This window comes from Diprion similis, chromosome 10, assembly GCF_021155765.1.
Source record: "Diprion similis isolate iyDipSimi1 chromosome 10, iyDipSimi1.1, whole genome shotgun sequence".
Lineage (NCBI taxonomy): Eukaryota > Metazoa > Arthropoda > Insecta > Hymenoptera > Diprionidae > Diprion > Diprion similis.
In genome coordinates, this window is record NC_060114.1 from 7,073,388 (window position 1) to 7,094,695 (window position 21,308).

At 38.5% G+C, this 21,308-nt stretch overlaps 1 protein-coding gene across 2 annotated transcripts in view; it reads left to right on the plus strand.

The window, feature by feature from the left end:
* The window catches only part of LOC124411942 (putative uncharacterized protein DDB_G0277255), a 56,674-nt gene that overhangs the window by 23,943 nt on the left and 11,423 nt on the right, over window positions 1–21,308 (plus strand). The window contains exons 1-2 of one of the 2 annotated variants that reach the window (XM_046891499.1): window positions 141–364; window positions 1,968–2,187. In XM_046891499.1, the coding sequence (XP_046747455.1) occupies window positions 1,987–2,187 (201 nt within the window). In that variant the 5' untranslated portion in view covers window positions 141–364; window positions 1,968–1,986. Of the gene's footprint in view, window positions 1–140; window positions 365–1,967; window positions 2,188–21,308 lie in introns of those variants that run through there. The other variant, XM_046891498.1, reaches the window with a different exon arrangement.

Sequence of the window (21,308 nt, forward strand, 5' to 3'; positions counted from 1 at the left end):
CACGGTACGATACACAGTTGCAATAATCTGCAAGCTGCTGTGCATTATACACTCGGGGTATAATAAACGTGTTAATTTTTTGTAACGATTAACGTATACGTACACACAGTAATTGCCGGTATATAATTAGACAAATATCTATATTGTACACATGTGAATGTACACTTTTTCAAAGTAATTCTTCCGACATATATATATATATATATATAATATACTTGGTGCACGTGCAGTTTTGTGTGTGTGCTTTAGTGTATGTGCTACTCTTTTTGTGTTGGTTGCATGTTTAAAACAAGTTTTACAAACATGTTCAATTCCACCACCCGTTAAATCGTTGGATTAAAATCTTCGATTGAATTAGAACAAAGTGAGTATCAGCTCATCTATGAATAATAACAATAACAATAATAATAATAATATATGTATATGCGAAACTTTCAAGTGATAATAAAACTATCGACATTTGTAAATTATAATCGATGATTTTATTTTGTTTATTATTTTTTTTTTACCATTTACTCTTTTTTTTTATAGGATTAGTTTCAGTCTACAGATATCTGTTGTTTACTAGAAAATCTGCAGAATGTACACGATATTGAATACCTATATTTAAAAAACAAGCGATTTGTTCTGAAAACTATGAAAACAAAAACTACACTCAAAAGTTACGAAAACTACGCTCAAAAGCTACACTCGGAAGCTACAAAAACTACACTCAAAAGCTGCGGAAACTACGCTCAAAAGCTACAAAAGCTACACTTCGAAGCTACGAAAACTACACTCAAAAGCTACAAAAACTATACTCAAAAGCTACAAAAACTACGAAATGATTATACGAAAAAATCGGACTGAAGCTACTGATAAATACAAATGGTTTCAATACAACTGACAAAACGACAGAAACTCCAAACAATATTACAATCGATGCCGAAGTTTTCTAATTTAAGTTGGGTAGGAAAGCAATTTAGGTATCTGGAATATTTTTCCGAGTTCAGATATGTACAAATGTAGTTATATACATACACATATTCAAAATACATTAATATATATTTTGAAAAAATTTCATATCACTCATATGATATTTATAAAACGTATATCAGGAAACCGCGGGAAATACCACTGATATTTACGAATCATAGATCTACGTTTCTTTGAATTTCTCATGCCGTTTTAGAATTGTTTTGAAACTGTTATCAAAATTCCTTTTGATAATTGAAACGAAAAAATAAGTAAAATAATCGACCGCCGCATATATTTATCTGATTATAATTTATAAATAGTTGAAATTAGGTAAACGAAGTTCTCGTAAGAAGTGCACTTTTATATAGATCATTTCGGTTTTCATTTTTACGTTCATCCCATTTTATTCAATGCTCTTGATTTAAATTTTTGCAAATTAGGTCTTATTTCTTTGGGTTGATCTTCAAATTATTCAATAATTTTTACTTTTGTTTGATGAAAATCATTCTTTATTACGAATAGTATTATAATTATTTTACAATTATACAGCGATCATGCATGCGCAAATACCTATAAGCATGATAGTAATTGTGATGTTGTAAAATATTTAACCCATTTTCGTTATTTTTTTCACGCTCAAAATTCATAATTTTTCATTCACCCTTGTCTTATTGAATAAATCAAACATTCAACGAGGAGAATTTCGAAAGTTTAATCCGATAATGCATTTTTTTTATCTGTACTTCTCACCGATACAGTAATTTAGCAAATCTTTTTTTATTGCTTTTATACATTTTTTTTTTTTTTTTTATCTATAATAATAATTACAGTAATAAAAATATTATTAATTATTTAAATTATAAAATAAACTTTTTAGTATTCGCAAATCGATCATATTTCTTTATCATCGTGGCACCACATGGTTGATATTTATTTCGCGAATCTTTTTTCATACCCGTTTGTTTTTGCATATCCTCATATCACTACGATGATTTTGTTATTGTTCTCAGGAGATCGGCGGAGCGAAGGATGCTCAAGCACGTATCAGTCTCGCCGTGGCGTGGCAGGGCTGACAGCGTTAGTCTAGCATCTAGCAGTGCTAGTAGCTGCGGAAGCGGAAGTCCAACCCCCGCACACACACCGCCACCCTCGAGAGCTTCATCATGCGCCTCACTCGCACCCCTAAATTCTCTGTCGAGTTTTTCACCCGCCGACACTAATCCACAACAGGTGAGTTGACTGATCAATCTTTATTTATGACTACTTATACATATTACGTGTAATCACACCGTTACGCAAAAAGAAAAGATTATTTTTCTTTTCCTTTTTATCATTACGTATAATTTTCATGGATTTCATGCTCCTCCGATCAAAATATAGTAAGAAAAAGTATATGCAAGGTATAATTTTCATGTAATGATTTTTTAAGGGCGGGGGCGGCTTTTGTGACGTGTCAAAAATTGTTACGTAAACTTCAAACGACAACAGATGGCACACTAAGTGCGATTAATTTCTAAAAGTTTTTCTAAATTTAAAATAGCCTCAATGTTCGTCTGGGGTCCAGTGGACCCCCACCCATGTGTCCTCAACGGGTTATACGAGTATTATATATACCCTTAACCGGCCACTCGATTTGCTCCTTGTCTTTGCTTAAATTATTTTTTCCTTCTCTCGAACACCCTGAATAACACGAACGGTGGGAAACTCGTTTTCTAAGACGTCGCATAAGCTGCACATTGCAGTCTACTGCACGGCGACAGCAGCTATATAATACTAATATATATAGGTATATGAGATTCTAACAAAAAATTATCCTCCATCTCTCTCTCTCGTTCGCTCTTTCACTCTCTCCCTTTCTCCCCGTATCCTTTCTGTTATAGCTGCATTTTTCACGTGCTCGCATGGAACAAACCTCATTTGAATTTTTCATTCCTTTGACGCATATATATATGAATGCAAATTGGGTGTACGTCTGATAATAAATCGTAATTACTTTCATTATTGATTTTGTTTTTGTTGTTTTTATTTTTGTTGTTGTACATATTGTTCGCGTAAAATTGTTGACGAATCGAAACACACGTCTATATACGTATATAAATATAAATATATATATATACACACTCGAATATGTATTATTTTCAAACGATGACGTATACGCTGCAGTTAGAAACGTGGGAATCTTCAAATTTCACGTACCTATCACGTCCATCTACGATATCCACCAAGTATATGTATACATACATGAATGCGTTTTATATATATATACTAATTCGTGGAAATTTTAATCCTCTCGATACAAAGACAAATTTAATTATCATATGTATATCTGCAATTAAATTTGTGTTAAACTGTGATGATTCTACTGTAGAGACAATGTTTGAATTATATCATGATTCATTCTGTTCTTTTGTGTCTGTCTGAGTACCTTGGAGTATTTCAGTGCTGAATCACGTTATATATATATATATATATATATATATATATATATATATGCGTTATATTTGTAAAAAAAATTAATGAAATTTGATACAGATGTTAAACTTGAATCGACATTCAAGCTATTTTTCACACCGAATTCAAAAATCACAGAATTATATTTGAACGATATGAGTAAAATCTTATATGTTTTATAGAACACAAATTTAATATTTATAGTAGAAAAAATGAAGCTGACGTGTTAGAAAAAAAAAAAAAAATGTATAATTTTGGCGATTTAAGAATAATATTGCGTTGTTGAATACGTAATGAATCTTAAGTTTTTGTTCTCGGAATTGATAATCATTGGGAAAAATATCGATGATCAGTAATTTTATTTGTTCACTTTTCTTTTATTATATTGTCTTTACATTTCAAACGACATTGAAAACTGTTCGAATTTGACTATACATCGCAAGAAATTCACTAACAATGATCGCAGTGATTTTTTCGACCGTATGAATTATAATCTTATATTATTGATTCGATACTTTTAGTATCACAAATTCAAAGATCAAACCTTTAGGTGAAACTGATTTAACGAGAAATCTATCTCAACGTAAAAAGAAAATAAATAAAAATTAAACAAGAATATGGGATCAGCGTCGATTAATCAAAAATTATCCCTTAAAAAATATACCAGTTTTTAACTCGTGCATTTTAAACGTGTATTCAAGGCTTCAAACCGCGCTTGCGGCTAGACGCTTTATATATATACATATATATATATATATATGTATGTATATAATTATACATATATCATAATCTAGATTGTACATAAGTTTTATAAAGTTGGGCGCCGAGACTAACTCATATGGCTCTTAAATTTTAACGACCAATTACTCTCACTCTTTTTTCCATTCTCAAACGGCGCTGCAACAACAAGCTTCGATGGCGTTATAATAGTTGTTTAATTTGTCCCAGACAATTTTCCGTCATCGTAATTTAGATAGGTACCTATCTATACACAGTATATTATGGATAATGATTTTCGTACAATTTGTCTATCTTTCTCCCTTTATTGCCAGCTCATGTGTTCCTATAATTTCCCAGCACGTCAATAAACGGTTTTCGAATTTCAATTCTATATTTAATTTACTTCGATCCACGAATTCTCATTTGTTTTTCCTATGTTTCATCTCGTTTTACTTTTTCACTCTTTTTTTTTTTTTACCCATTTTTGTATGTATATTCCAAACGTATTTTCTTTTTCTCTCTCTCTCTCTCTCTCTCTCTCTCTCTCTCTCTCTCTCTTTCGTTTCATCGAATCGCTTAAAGATCTTCCAGAATCATTACAATAATCCACAAACTTTTTATACCAATCTCGTCATGATAGAAATACCCAAAAAACGATTTACATAAATTATATATGCAACCGAAAACAAGTTCGAACCGCATAATAAAATTAATAGTCTTTTTTTTCTTTTTTTTTTTTCTTTCCTCGTAGTATTTTTATAACCGTACTTCGAATTTTCTTTCTATATATTGACTTAAATTTTCCTGTCTCTTTCCAAGTTTTTTCGTTTTTTGTCTTTTTTCTCATAATTTGTTTCAACGTAGACAATTGTTATTATCTTATTCATTTCTCTATTGTTTCTACGGTTCGTGTACAAGAGAACGACGGTGGTTTGTTTCATCGCGCGTAGTTTGATCTCGCGACATCCGGTGCCACGGCCCGTAGTTCCGGTTCGCTCCCTCGGTATTCTTCATCTTCTTTTGCTTCTTTATTTTCTCTTCTTTTCGCTGTTCCATATCCACATCGCCTGTTTTCTTCTTCTCGAACATGCTCTCGCTGTAATTCTCTGTCGTCCTTGAACTCGGTCAACGTTGATTAATCACGTGTCTAATTTTTGGCCCGTTTTTACGTACCCATTTCGAGTCGAATTTTAACGCCTGCGTGCTTGGAACCTCCCAAGTTCCACTGTTGGGAGGTTTTTTTAAGGTTAGGAGAGCTTCATTTTTTATGGGAATTGAAACCCTTTACAGCACCTAAAACAGGAAAAATTCAGCAATTTAAGACCAAATGAAGCTCTCGTGAGATAAAATTTTGATCTCTGATTGGTTAAAAAGGTAAATTGAAGGAAGAATCAGTTTTTTTCTATCATTCTACGTCACTGAAATGGACGATCCTTTCAGTTCAGTGTCAGTGTAGCCACCCGCATGTCACATCCAGTGTTTACACTCTGCACATACACGCATATATCTGTGTACATACATAACACTTATGCACGGGTGTCGTGTTCCATCGACCTCCTCGTCTCCTTGTTTCAATGTACCTATGCGTGACGTATGCGTCTCTACAGGGTGGCGAAAAGTCTATCTTCGCAACGAAATGTATTGGTTAAATAACCGCTCGTTAAAGTTTTTGTTATTTTAACTTCCTTCGATTTAAGCCTGCTCGTTATAATCCCTCTTGATATAGGTTCTCTCTTTTGAAAATTCGCTTGCTCAAAGTCCTTCCATTAAAAATTTGATTTCGCAAAACAAGTTTAACATTGAAACTTTTCTGACACATTGAAAATAGCTTCGAAGTTCATGTCTGAATCTTGAATAACTAATTGAAACAAATTCTCGAACAGTTTTTCATTTCTTATATTTTTGGTCACCCTGTAGAACGAAACACAATTGCCACTAATCAGGATATACGTGCGCGACACCCACACACATATATACATACATACACATAAAATCATGTAACTACACAGTCGAATTTTCTCAACATATCCATGGAACTATGTACCTACGTGTATATAGAGTTATGGGGTCTGTGGCCACGTCCAAGGATGCACATTTTACATTATCGTACAAGACACATGAACGCACAGTATCGTACCTACTTGAACAAAGAAATATGTGCTGTACAGAAATTTTAAATAAAACATTAAGACAGAATTTCAAAAAATTGAGTTTGATGGCAGTTATCGTGGTAAAAATTCCAAGATACTTGTAAGTAAGATTACCTTCGTACTTATCTCTTATTGTTAGTCCATATTCCTTTTTCTTGTTCTTTGACTATCCTGATGTATTATGATTATTATCATTATTAGTACGCTTCGTATAGTCACATTGTGCAAACTTTTGGTAGTTCGTATCGCTTTGTCGCTGGCTGCGCTAACTATCCTTGACAGCCATATCCCAACTCGTATTTATGTGTACATACATACATGGATAGATACACAAGGTACATAATATCCGGCCTGAAATAAAGATAACCAATTATCATTCTCTGACTGACCCTTACAGGCCTATATGAGAAGTTACGCGCGCCCGTATCTTTTCCTCTTCCTTTTCTTCTAGCTCTACTGGTTACTACACATGGTATTATTAATGTATACAGATGTACGCAGTACATGCACTGTATATATCATACAGTGAAACCAGTAGCACGGTTCGTTATCTCTAAGCTTGTATGTTGTACTGTATATATATATACACATGTGCACATACTTGTACATATGAAAGACAATAAAACGTAACTTTTTGTCGTCATTTGTCAACTGAACGATTAGACTTATCTTTTCCACTGCAGGTACCTCATATGATGAATAAATGTTTAAAAAATTCAGCAAACAAATTTAAACCGGAATGCATGTATAGAATATACTTGTCAATGAGAGAGTATAAAATTTTTCAACAGATCGTTATTAGTTATACTTGAGTGTAAATTACTTTATATGATAGCCACGCAGCTACCTATAGCTTTCAATTATTACAATTAGCTCGATCGGGGCATGTAACGTTGACTATGTACTTCGTTCCTGCGTGTCTAACCACGTCACCTCTAAAATTTGCAACATTCCGTAATTTTATATGGTCACATTTATTATACAATGTGTATAATAACAACTTGAATCATCTATATTGGATCGTTTAATTTTGCGAAGGTCAGTTATGTTGTATTGTTATATTAGGTATTATACGCCGCGGTGGATGTGTAAACGATGCAATTATCCGAGTAAATAGATACAGAGTCTGGTGCAAATAAAATTATTATTCATTTGCTATCTGCATTAAATATCTAGAATCCCGTCGCTTACTGCATCGTTACCTCATTCAAGAATTCGGAATTAATTATAAAGGAGTTAAGAACCAAAATTTATGGTAATTAGTTTCTTAAACGATTCGTTCATTACTTATATTGCAGGTTTCTTGAGAAACACTTTTCAACCTTTTACTCTACCGACTATTTCAGCCACGGGAGTGATTGCTTATTTTACGTTAGTCATCCGATCGGATTGCACTCTCTTATTCAACTGTATTCCGCGACTCAACTACGCACGGTAAGATTATACCGCGAACTATTTATACCTGTAAAAATTCTTCTTGGAAACATCAAACAAATAGGTAACATGTTCACATCCAAGAAACGATTTTATACGCACGCGGTGTTGAAAGAGTTACGCAGAATTGCCCAAAGGGTGCGGTACAATTAACTAAAATAATCGACCGAAAGTAAAATCTTCATGACAATATTCTTTCGTAACTCATCGCATAGCTGACATCAAGACGAATCCAATGAGCCGTCGCACGTCCAAATTGGATCATCTGAACCCGAGATATCGGACTTTGAAGTGCAACCGCCGAGCGACTGTCACTTGTTCAACGCAGCGCATAACCTCTGAATGCTGCAAACCGCGATATCTCAGGTTCGGATGGTCCGATTTCGACGAGTAAGAATTCCCTGGATTCGTCTGAAACGCCGCAATCAGACGAGTCATGAAACCGCGGGATCGGATGCAGCTGTCGTCGATGATGTACAAAAAAAACACACAAACCGATGTAAGATCGATCGATCACGCCTGTGTAATTGAGCGAATTCCGATCTCGTGAATACCTACGTTCACACACGATTATGCGGGTTCCGTGACACAAAAATAATGACGGCCACGGCAGTAGCCGCCGCTGGTGAACAGTGAAAGCATCGATAGTTGAATACAAATCCGGAGGTACGAGTCACGCTGCAGCCAAAGGCTATTTCGTAGTATATCGCCTGCTAGAATTTGTAATACGCGCTTACGCGTTCCACCTTGGTACTGCTGTTTGACTACTTGTCTATTACATGTCTACATACGTATTAATATATACCCACGTATATATGTATACGTACGACTGTATAGAGAATTAAACTGTGTAACAATAGACGCGTGGATAATAATTATCCTGCCGGGTTATACTTTGAGTAAAGAACTGACTCTCTCTAGTAATTTCAATCATCCACAGTACAGATAAATTTCCCGGCGCTTTGCACAGTAGGTATAATAAGTACTTTTTTTATTCCTGTGTTTCTGCTCTTGGTTCTTTTTTTCTATTTTTATTTTTTATGCCTTCCAAAGTAAGCAAAACAGAGTAATGATAGCGATAGTGTTTTACCTTGTTCGTGGTTAGAGAATAAATAAATTGATCACGGAATTCGACAGTACAGGTGTAGGTACTCGTTCGCAGAACTTGGGTTGTATAATATCTACGTATATCGGTATATCGGTATATCCGACATGTTTCATCTACACAAGTTTTTTTTTTAGCAATTTAATGATTTTGCGGTTTTAAACGAACTGTAGTAAAACTATCGAAAAGAGCAAGTTATATAACAAGATGCAGCTTTTGATATGTTTCGAGTTGTTAAATTTCACTATTTTTTTTTTTTGCTATGAATTCTGTGTGATTTGATTATTCGAAATATATTCTTCGAAAATTCCTCATCTGCCATCGATTGTTTCTGATTTATACTATACCTATACTATGTTGGTTTTCATTTCAAATTTAGTATTTCTATTCAAAGTTTGCATAAATTTTCTTCCCGTATTATTATTACGGTGAAATTTGGTTAATTTTTTCACCCCGTTGTTGAATGTTAATGTCAAAAAATTTTTCGATTTTGATATGAAATCTTCCAACAAGTTTAGGGTGAAAGTCATTTTCCAGCGATTATGAAACAGAATACGAGAACTTTCTCAAGTTCGTCTTCCTGACTTACGAAGTAACGAAAAAAAAAAAAAAAAAAAAAAAAACCCTACAAAACGAAAGCACACTTGTCATCGCCGTCAGTTTTTTAGCACCCATTCTCACACTTCAACGCAGTTAAATAGTCGTAGTCTTCATTCTCGGTTGTAATTAAACGTGGAACGGTTTTTCGTCATTTGACATTTTCATGTATCCGGTTTGTGTAGGACTTGGTGGAGGGTTAACTACTGTGTGCTCTACATTATCAAACTCATCAGGGTCACGATTCGGGCCTCCTGTAGATCCGCGTTTCGTCGAGCGAGTGAGACAACATCGACATCCTTGTGTCAAGCCATATCATATGGTGGCCTCAGACTTCAGTTATCGTTGTAGTAGAAGCATGTGTCATGTGATCTATACTATACGCAGCACAATGTATGTACCATATGAGGTAGCATGCAGCGTAGGGTCGAAAGAGTTGTTGTTCTTGTTTCAGGTGCACGAAACAAGTCGTACAACACAAAGCCCAGCACCATGCAGCTTTTGTGCTAATATACATGCGCTTTGGGGCTGCAGCTCGGGGTTTTTCATCTTTTGACCATATACCTGCACATATAGGTATGCATGCCATGTGTGTCCATGCGTCTAATTGCAGTCCCTCTCATTCCGCCATATGGTACGTTGTGCGTGACGCTAAGGTCGTCACATGTATTGGTGAGTTTGGTCCGTGGATTGGCTCCAGGTACAAACCGCGCAATGGCGACGATGATTGTTACGTTTGACATTCTGATCATACGTTATTGCAGCTGGGGGAAGGGTGCGTTTGTTTTCGCTTTATTGTCGAGATCGTTGAATAGCATCGTCTCGACTCTTACTCAGGGAAGAACTCTTTTGTATCATTATATTACCACTGCTGTCGCTGCTACTACTGCTGCTGCTTTTATTCTTACCATTTCTCAAATTCATACCACTGAGGTATATTCATTAACCGGAAAGATCCGCAGATAAGTTTTGTGAAAGGCACGAGATGGCGTTAATCATTTCACTGTGTGATGCGATGTTCTTGAGAGATTCACATGTACCCACTTCTGAGCATTTTTTTTTATCTAGTTTTGGATTCTCGACTTGTAGTAGGTAAGTAAAGAGACGAAACCAACTAGCCCAGAATCATCAAGTTTGGACTTACCGTTCCCCAGATTTCACACTAACGCGAGTGATATTTTCTACTGTTCAAGTCGCACCTTTGATCACAAGCGAATTACCCTTCAGGTTGCGATGTCTCCAGAAAGAATCGTCTAAAATCGACGTGTCAGAGCTCGTTGGGTTCGGCTCGTCTTACTCCTTTCTTTTATGTCAACTAAAGTGAAAATCCCTCTTATTTTGACACTTTTTTCTACGCCTATATGATATTAAAAATATTTATTTAGTTGTGTTTAACATGTGACACCCTCTATTGCGATGGTGAAGGAACCTGCGCCATGTGCAATGCAGCACACAAGCTGCTTCTGTATGAATGCGTAGAGTCCGTGATACAAAAACGATGGGACCTCTTCTGAGGGTAGCGTGCGACGTTCAAGATGGAGAAATTTGCGATCGCGTGATCCATTCGGATTTCAATCTTTCGATACACTGTGCATTGCGGTTATAATTATGATTGTTCTTATCGAGTTTTTCGAATTGGCTAAATTCGACCAAATCGTACATCTGCGTCTTTTCCCGAAGAATGCAAAAGTTCTTTTCAATACTGTGCGAACCACGATGAAAGTTGAAAGAAAAAAATTTGAAAACAAGCAATATCCCTCATTTATACTCGACATTCTCATTTTATGAACTCTGCAGGGGATTAAATGAAAGACTTGAGGTAGAGAGGATTCAGATTTTCTCGCCATTGCACCTGTCATTACGGTCTTATAGATGACCGAGAATACAGGTGCTGTAAATACTGCAGGATTAAAACGAGCCAAAGAAATTGTACACAGCTTCGGTATACGAGAAGGGTTGAGGTTGAGGTTAGCGCAGCGTGTCGAGTTCCTCACAAGTCGGCTAGGCAGGAACGAGCCGTATCCGCAAACGCTTCTCTGCTTATCCAACTCCTTCAACTTTTTCCATTATGTGAGGTAAGGCTAGGTTATGTTAAGTTGGGGTATAACGTTGACGTAGGTTAGGTTATAGAAACCTCGAGGCCTTTGCGCCAACCGCGAATTGCTTAAGAATCATTGAACCATCGAAGCTTGATCGAATATTATTTCACAAAATATTTTATCAATTTAGGTTAGGTTGCGCTGGAGTTGTTGTTTTACTTTCTGTTTATCTTTTACTAAACGCTTGTCTCCACACTAAAACTTTGAGCTTTGAGTTTACCAGAGGTTTAATGTCACTAGTTACGATAAAGGTAAGTGAAACTGTGTCGAGCAGGTATTTTCACTAGCCAATTCCTGTCTTACAATTAGACTTGCAACGCGACTGAATGTACGTGAAAAACTCAAGTAATTTATGGAAAAATAATCTGCGTTACTTTGTGTTCGTTTTTAACCTCAACTTACGGTTCTTCTGATTCAAATAACTGTGATTTTATTCCATATACGATCAAACTGACACTCATGCAAGATTATTTCAACTTCACATTTTGATAACATTTTAAAATTGGATTCTTATCTCTCTGTCTACTCAGATGCATCCGGCATATTGAATAAAGTGTTTCATCCCACAGTGGAAGGCTTCACGACGAGAGAACAGAGGCTCTGATATTCATTGCGTAACTTAACTTAACCCAACCTACCGCAGCTTCTAGTTTCCGGTAACTGCAATACCAGTTACCGATCATCATCGATGACCTCGTTGCTCTCAGTCTGATACGCACATACTGATCACTATTCAGGACTTTTCAATCGGTTTGAGGAATGTCTCGCAGCAATATGGCTACCCGCACGCCGCTATCGCCGCTTTATACACGCACATTGCAGAACCGCAGGGTATTACGCAGGATAAAGCGTCGTTGTCGTCATCGTATCTCGGAGACTGTTTGCTAAACACGTCAGGTTAAGGTACGTGCGGAAAGGAACGATATTTACGTTGGGAACAAACAGATTTCCCAGTGCAAACTGGACAGAACATTGCCAAGAAATAAGTTGTTAGGTTTGGGTGGTTAGGATTTTCTTTTTACCTTAAAGCTTCAAGCAAACACAGGTGCTGTTTTGGTAGGGCTGGAAACTGGCGCGGAGAATCGTAAATGATTTTTTTTTTATAAGGACTAAGTTGTAAGCAGTAAATGTGTTGATAACTTCACCAATACCAGGTCTCACATACAGAAAGACGGAAAACTCACACTATGGTTACAATACTTAGATGAAAGTAGGTAGTTAGGTTGTCAAATTTTTCAAAATTCAATTCACTTTTCATGAAATGTACAAAAATCGGAGAAAACAAAATAGTCTTCTGGTAGATTGGAGAGGAAAGAACATCGAAATTCATATCGATAGGTATGTATCCAGGCAGTAGTCATATGACACGTGGGGCACTTTGAGTTATTAAAAAGAATCTGATATCTTGGCGTACATAGAGAAACACACATGGATACTGGTACTAATTATCTCTGATCCTCTTTCCTCATGATTGCAAAAACTACCGTAATAGTCCCGAGTAACAAAAAATTAAGAAGTAACAAAGCATCTTAACATCTTTCTCTTCTTTCTCTCTCTCTCTCTCTCTCTCTCTCTGTATCTCGTACTCTTCACGTTTCGTTTCAACAACTATACTTTTTCTTCCTTCATACTTTTACGTTGTCAGTTCTACTTTATTATTCTGTTGAGTTTAAAGATACCAAGTAGATATGTTGTTTTATATTACGTCTTTGTTTCTTTCTTTCCCGCGCTTACAATGGAGATAAATAATAATTTACATGCGTAGCGACTGCCGTCTTCAGCTAATTCATTATCCAGATTAAACCGAGATTCTCGTCTCCGTTTCTCTAATTTCACCAATTCTTCTTCGTCATTTTCGTTTCTTTTAATTTTTTTTTTTTTTATATTCTTCTCGTCTTATCTCTGAAACGGTTTTTTCAAGTACCGCAATCTCGCCGTTTCCGCTTCTGCTCTGTTCGTGAAGGATAATCGCGACGATCAATTGAAACAGGTGAGAGATGTGCACGACGATGCTAAGACTGGAGTATCTACCGGAAATCGTTCACAGAATTGCTAGAAGTGTGTTGGTTACTCGTGCGCAATAATTAAATCTTCGTAAATGCAGGCATCATTCGCATTTCTTTTTTTTTCTGTGCGTTTCTCTCGCTCTCTCCTCCTCTCTTTGAACCTCAGTGCTGTGCCTAAACTTCTTTCCGGTCACTTCCGGTCAAAAGAGACCGACTGAGTGATCCGGTCGGTCAGTGATCACATGCCCATCCGGCTTCTGCCGTATGAACAAACACGCTGCATCCTATTTACCGTCACTCCCCTGCATCCTCTTCCTCCGCTTCTCCATACACACTGCAGATCATGCATCTGCCACATGTTCATCGTTTTTTACCCCAATTCCACACTCACGATATTCTGAAATTAAATTTACGGTACCGAAAATGGCACATAAAACGCAAATGTGAACGAAACTTTTTGAACCTCTTATCACAAGACGTTGTCTTCTTGATTAAACTATTCACGTGCATCATTGCTTTCTTCTTTTTCCAACACCTGCGTTCTTCGCGATAATCATTCGACACCAAAAGTATATAGCGCCGAAAGGTTAAAAGTCCGACATGAATCTCAATCTTATGAGCACAGCTTGCACAGTGAACAAGCACTTTTCTCTTCACTGTAGTCCGTCTGCTGCATTGGAGCAGAGTTTGTGATAGAGAACGGTGGTATACTCGTCAGAGTGGCAATCAACAGTGTATTTAATCCACATGTGTCAAGTGTTGCGGAGTATCATATTATTCATAGTGAATGTGGCCAACAACACTTAGCGTCAACCTCGTTCTTAGATCTGGTCTCTGTCCAGTAGCTGGAATGATCTTGTCGATCAAAGATCTAGCTTGAACGAGATTTTGACTGTAGGAGTCATTTCCTCGAATCACCTGAGTAAGAATACTAAAGTCACGGAAGTGAAACTCTACGTGATTGTACTATCCAAACTCAAGAGCTCGACGATGACCTGTTGGCAGTTCATCTTAAAAGGACTCTCCGTGTAACTTTTTTATCCCAGAATGACTAGCTGATACTTATACATGGTTTCCACTGTTTTTTACTTTTTTGACTACAGTATTGCGCATGGTCGTAAGAAATTGCCCGATTTGATGGTGGAGTATCAGGTTTGACTTATACGCATTGAAGCGTCAAGTGAAGTCAATTAGTGACGTGGGTCAAATGATCGTTCTCGTCACCGCCATGACCTCCTACTCCTTCTCCCCATTCTTGAGCTATAATAAATCTACAACACCGCGCGTTACCAGAAAAGTCTAGAAGCAAACACCGCCGAGTAGGAACGAATTGTTCGGCCTGTAGACGAGGGTTGACCGACAATCTTATCTCGACTCGAGTACTAGGAATAGCTACTACGTTCAGATTATATTTATCATCTTTACCTATAACCGTCGCTGCAGGTGCTGCTACTGCAGTTTTGTCCCCCCTGCAGTCGTTTCAAGTGGGAACAAATTCATTCTATGAATAAATTTATTATACATCTTGGCATTGAGTCGCTGATGCTAAGTCACGTTTTGCATGGATATATTTGGAAATATCCTCAGGGTGACCACAATTCGTAATTTACGATGTTTGGAATTTTGTTTTTTTTTTCGTTTTTCTGTAGATGTTTATGCTTTCAATTGTTTTTACTTTGTTTTCGTTTTATTTTTCGAAGGGATTGTATTTCAAGCGAAAAACGAATCAACTTCCCTTTTAGGTTATGTATGATTGAGTTAGAGTTGCATTAAATTTAATCTGATTTTGGTTCAATTGATTTCAGTTATTTCATCTACTATCTTGTAGTGATTCGATTCTACAATGCTTTCATCTCAGGATTCATTCAATTCTGACAAATTTTACTCCCAATTTTATCCGGTCTTGATTTACCTGCTTTTTCTTCTCACGTATTTCACTAGACTTAGAAACATGGCATTGTCATGCAAGAAGATATCTCTTGAAATGATTGGGATGAAGTGAGTAAAAATGAGAATATCTTGAATATACCAAACTTACCGTGGATTTCTTGAGTTGAGAGTTTTGATCATAATGTATACTTCAATGTCACGATTAGAACTATGTTTTCAGTCATTCGATATAAAATTACAAAGTGAGGAGCAATGTGATCCACAGCATAGTACTTTCCAGAATAATAAGATCCATCAAATAGAATACTCAAAACATGCTGGATTGTCAAAAGAATGCCAGTATAACAATAAATATCGTGAATATCATTACGTTACCGCAGTGCATCTAAAATGCCTACTAAAAATCTGAGTTCAGAATCCCGCGCCTATTTCTCATCCGTGTGGAGTAGGCAATGTGTCTACTTAGCTAGCTGCCGCCCGTGTAGTTCAAGTAGCCGGATGTGCGCGTTCCAGGCTTCCAGTCACGACTCGGCGTCGCGTCGTCGTCGTCGTAGTCGTCGTAGTCGGCTATTGGTCTCCTGTGATAATCAGCATGTTGTCGCATCAGCAGCAGCAGCAGCAACAGCAACAGCAACAGCAGTAGTAGCAGTACCGAGAACGTGAGCATTACACACGAGTTGTTCTAATTTAGAACAATCAACCGCCGCTCGGAGGAAGATCCAATTATGCATCCTGCTTCTAATGTCCACACTGTCGACCAGACGGTTTACCCACTCTGCAATGAAATGCCTCTCTCTCATATCCGCGCAAGAAAATCATGCAAAATCTCCTCCTCGGCACGTGCCACTAACGCCGTTTAACCTCCTTCGAAGACCCTGCGTGTCGTCAGGTGTTGCAGGGAGATGATGCCCTCCAACCTCACTCACTTCCGTCGGCGGGAAGAATAATGGAAGAGCACGACAGTTGGGGGCAAACTCGTGGTGAAGTCCCGGAACTCGCGGAGGGTCAGCAGCCCTTGTCATGAACGGTAGACAATGTGCACTTGAAAAGGACATCCTGTTCTTGCTGCTCAGGGTGCCGGCCCAGCCGTCGTTGGCACGTGCTTCGGCGACCGGGACGTGAAGCAAGAAAGAAAGAAATGGAGACAGATAGACTCTCGTCATGCCAGTGATTCTCGGTCCAGGAAGAACCGCAGAGTCTCAAGTCATCTTCCGTTCTCGAAACTCGATTCTCGAATGGTCTCTCGGACTCTGGTCTCAAAGTATGAGATGGAAAACTGCATCGAAGAGATTCTCGGGTGGAATTCAACAATCATCTCCGTCAGCAGAGGAGAGGATCAGTCATGTCAGTTCAAGTCTTTGCCAGTTTTTTATCCTTATACAGTTCGCGTTTCTGCGTCAAGGTTTCCTCATCGCTGTTTTATCGTCTCCGCCCTGAACCTGCAGAGTAAAAACTGCACGGTCTCAACTCTTGGCTCATGATCATCGCTGTCTGCATACCTAGCCGACATTTTACCGAGCGCTTGATTGAACACCTTAAGCGTTTACCCGATTGGTTATTGGGAATGATTGTTATGGGGGCTTTGTCTTGAATCTCTCGATCCTCGTTAACGCCGTGAGAATACCATCTTCATAATTACTTAACGACTTTTCAAAATAATTATCTTTCATCAGCCTTTGGTTAATTATTTTACTGGCTACAAGCAGGTGCGGGTCTTAGATCAAGTCGAGCCTTGCGAACCGTGCAGTTTTCACTTTACACGGAAATTTCATCCTCTTCATTCTCATCGGAATAATTCACCTCGCGAATACCACAGAGGCAAAAAAATTACTTACCTGAGAATTTATCAGCGTGACTTTTTAATTCAGCTCGTGCATATCCTTCAGAATCACCCGAGGAATACAGTTTTCGAGATGAAGTGTGACGAATTGATTATGCCCCGTGAGTTTCAATAATTTTGCACCAAGTGACGCGTTTCTAAATTTGAGTATCCTCGTCAAAGGTTGGATGGGCAACATCACAGTTATTGTTCATTGGAACATTGGAATCTTAGTAAAAATCTACTGTTAGTGAACGAAAATGCTCGAGTACTGAAAAGCGTGTCCTTACTATCGATGATTAACTGATCGAAATTTAGAAAAAGACATTTGATACTTCGAGTATCATGGCGATATTCTTGGCAGACGAGGGTCAAACAAGAAAAACAGCTTGACGTTATTCCTTGGTAGTAAGATTTGAATGAGAATGAAATCAAAGACGCCCCATGAGCACTCTCTGTTCCTGCGGAAGTCGTACCTCGCGTGTATTTTCCAGACCATATGGGTCCCCGAGACCCACAGGAACGGAGAGAAGAATCTACCATAAAAGTATTATGTTCCATGGTGTAATGAGGACATGCGGCACAGCCGGAACGTGACGCCAGCCCCTCGCCTCAGTGCAGGGCTAGAAGAAGAGCCACGTGGTGCGGGCTGGCGAATAGGGCACGCGCCACCCTGGCTGTTTACTCTGCACTCACCCTTCTCGTCCCTCTTGTCCTCGTACTTCAAGGATCTTGCCTCTCGTCCTTTTCCCCACCCTTCTTCCTCACATAACAAACATTCGGACCGCCCAGAAGCCGTCTTTGAAGAAGTAGGTGATTGTTTCTTGCAGGATATCCTTTCATGCTATATTCATCACAATGAGAATGAAGTTTATGACCGAAAGTTGATTCGAAAGAAACATTCTGTTCTTACAATTGACGTTCTCTGCTGATTTTTCCTTCGAAGAACATTGATGCTGACAATGAGTATAATAATATTTGACTAATCGAATAATTATGTATTTTATATTTACATTTGAATCTAGAATTCAAGAAATACTTTCTCAATATCTCTTATTTATGAGATTTATGTCAAATAATAACGTATTTTGGTATTACTGAACCTCTTCTTACGACACTTAACTATTTAACCGTTTTCAAGGAAGCTCTAGGTGATATCTCAAGTAAGAAAGGGGAGGGTGGACCGATAATTTTTTTGTGTCCTTACATGGGGGTTGGAGGGTCAAGAATGGCCAAAATCCTCCTTAGAAAATAAATGAACGGCCCCTTACTGGGTGGAGTAAAAATCGAATGACCAGTTTTTAATTATATCGATTTTAATTCATGAAGAATGGAACTGACCGATTTCGAATGACTTGACTATGATTCAAATGTCTTCAAAACACTTCATCATACTCTCCGAGACTCAGTTGAAGGCGTGAAGTGGATTCTCACCGGTGAAACGAGAGTCAGAAATCGTCGCGTAAAGGACATCTGCAGACTTGAAAAATTGTCGGATTTGAGGAAAAAAATCTGGGCCACTGAGAGCAACGGTTGCCCAATGTGCCATTTGCAAGAAGTGTTTCTGATGTCTGGCGTCTGGCTGCTATAGCTGAGACTTATGTAAACCGGGACGTGCGATTATGCCACAGTACGGTAAGTGGGCACATCACAGCAGCGCCGCATCGTTACCAGAAAAACAATGCGACCATGCCAGCTGGTGCGATCCCACGCAAGCGGGAACCGCGTTTTCTCTCTTTGTGTAGGGAAGAAAAAGAACAAGCAGAGACTTCAAATAAAGAGAAAAAGATGACGATGATGAATAACGGAAAATATGCTCAATCGGTTACTCAAAATCCCATGCCAACTTTTGCAATTCGTTGGCGTTGTTGTCGACTGGAGTGCTCTCCCATGAAAATCGTCTGGGGAAATAATTAATTCCTTTCTTTGTCTATTTGTTTGTTTATTATTCTTCACTATTTTCTGTCTATTGTCAGAAAATGAGAACGAGGAGACTGAGGAATAAGGAAATGTGGTAATGAATATCAGTTTAGTTTCTTGTTCACCACCGATTTGTGACAGTGACAACACTGAACAGGGAGTATTTTTCTGTACAATGATTCAAGCAACTCTTTAGAAATAAAGTTTCATAGCTTCTCTGATCATGGTTAGAGACTCTATGAGTTTCTAGATAGATTCCGAAACGAATTTTAACACTTAATAACTGCCATTCGAACATTCTGGAACCTCGAGTGGTTGGTCCACCGTTCCCTCTTTATATCAGTGTCGAGAAAATGGTTTCAGTAGCATCAAATTCGAAACTTAAGAGAACTCTTCCCGAAATCGGGCATCGAAAGTTTGATGAACCAGATCCGAAGCACGTGGATCACGAATCCAGGCATCAACTTCACGGACTTTGATAACGACCGTCCAGGATCGGTAATCCATCCATATCACCCAACACGAACGTGACAGTCGATGAAAAGCTGCGACTCGTTAGGATGAATCATCGGCAGTGCAATAAGCCGAGGATGAAGAACTTATCGGGATTTTGCAATGGCGTATATCGCAGAAGCTGAAGTCCTTTGTTACAGCAAGTTGACACACGTGCATAATATTCTCATACGTGCCCGTAATGCAACTTCAGATGACACCCATGCACAGCTCGCGAAGAGGAGCAGGGTGTAAGATTTCCTTGCATGATTCGGTTTACCAGTATCGAGCATTCCGTCATCGATCTATAAGCGGACTCCGCTGCACGTGAACGACAGCTGCAGGTAAAACGACACTCTCAAGAACAATAACTCGCCACGTCGCCCACTGAGAGCCGACCCTTCAACTCCAACTCACACAAGCAGACCATCTTTGATGTGTCTACGTAATCCTGAAACACAAATCCATGCGGAGTGCTTTTCGCTCCTTTTGCAGCAATGCATTTAGAATCGTTGAGCCCAATTCGGATGAGAACAGTTGAAGTGGAGTAATAACATTTTTAGCACCTACAGTCCATGGTAAAAGACGTGGTTACTGATACTCACCATTTGATATCGGTTACAAAGGAAGGCCAGACCATTAAAATGGTTTTTGCCAGTTTAAAGCGTGCCTGCAGAAATCAACACGCATTTTCCTGTCACAATGCTGACGAAAAAAATGCTGACTCCAGGAATAGTAGACTAAGTGCATGTACATATAATGCCACAGCTCCGGTGACTTTGTTCCGCTCGAATTCTGTCCATCGTGCAGGATTGGGGCACACTGAATCGAATATGACGCCACTGGGACTGCTTAGTCTTTCTGCACACAGAGTGAACCTATCGTCTCGGATTCTTTCGTCTCAGCAAACTGCGACTTCGCGATCACGCTCCTTGAAAGTTATGTTCGATAAGGCTGAAACGATAGTAATCTGCTTTTTCCGTGTCAGACTCGGTTTATAGTCCTCAACGTTTGAACAGCCCCCGGTTTTATCCTTCTCATTTTTACTTTTCATCTTTGAGGGTTCTTCTCCTCTTCAGGTGGCCGACTATATGTAATACAAGCTGCGCACGTGTCCGCCTAGATTTCTGCTGAACAAAAAACAAGGAAAGAAGAAAAAAAGAGAAACAAAAACGAGGACTATGAAGAAAAAAATCCCTCAGGCTCAGCTCACGGCAGGACTCACATCCTGTGCTATTTCATTCCACTTCTAGGAACGGAAGCAGATCGGCTCCCTTACATATGCAGCCTTCGGCTATTCAATCTCGTAATTTTTTACTGCGACTTTAAATCGAAGGTATTTTCTTCAACTCCTCTTCACTTATCAACTCTTAAGTAATAATTGACGTCTTAAAAATCTAGTCACATACAGTGTTAAACCAGAACCCAGCAATTGCTTGGCGATAAAAAATAGGTACATCCATTCCCCTCTCTCGTCCAACCCTGATTCTGTATTCATGGAGAGAAGGAGGGTGGCTGGATTTTATTATTCACACTCAGTACGGCTGAAGACGTCGACAGGTAGGGAGATAGGAAAAGCCGCAGATACCTAGTCAGGTAGGTGACACGTACCCAGGTACACACGGCGACATATGTCGCTGCGACACTGCTGCAGCGTTATTCTCCATT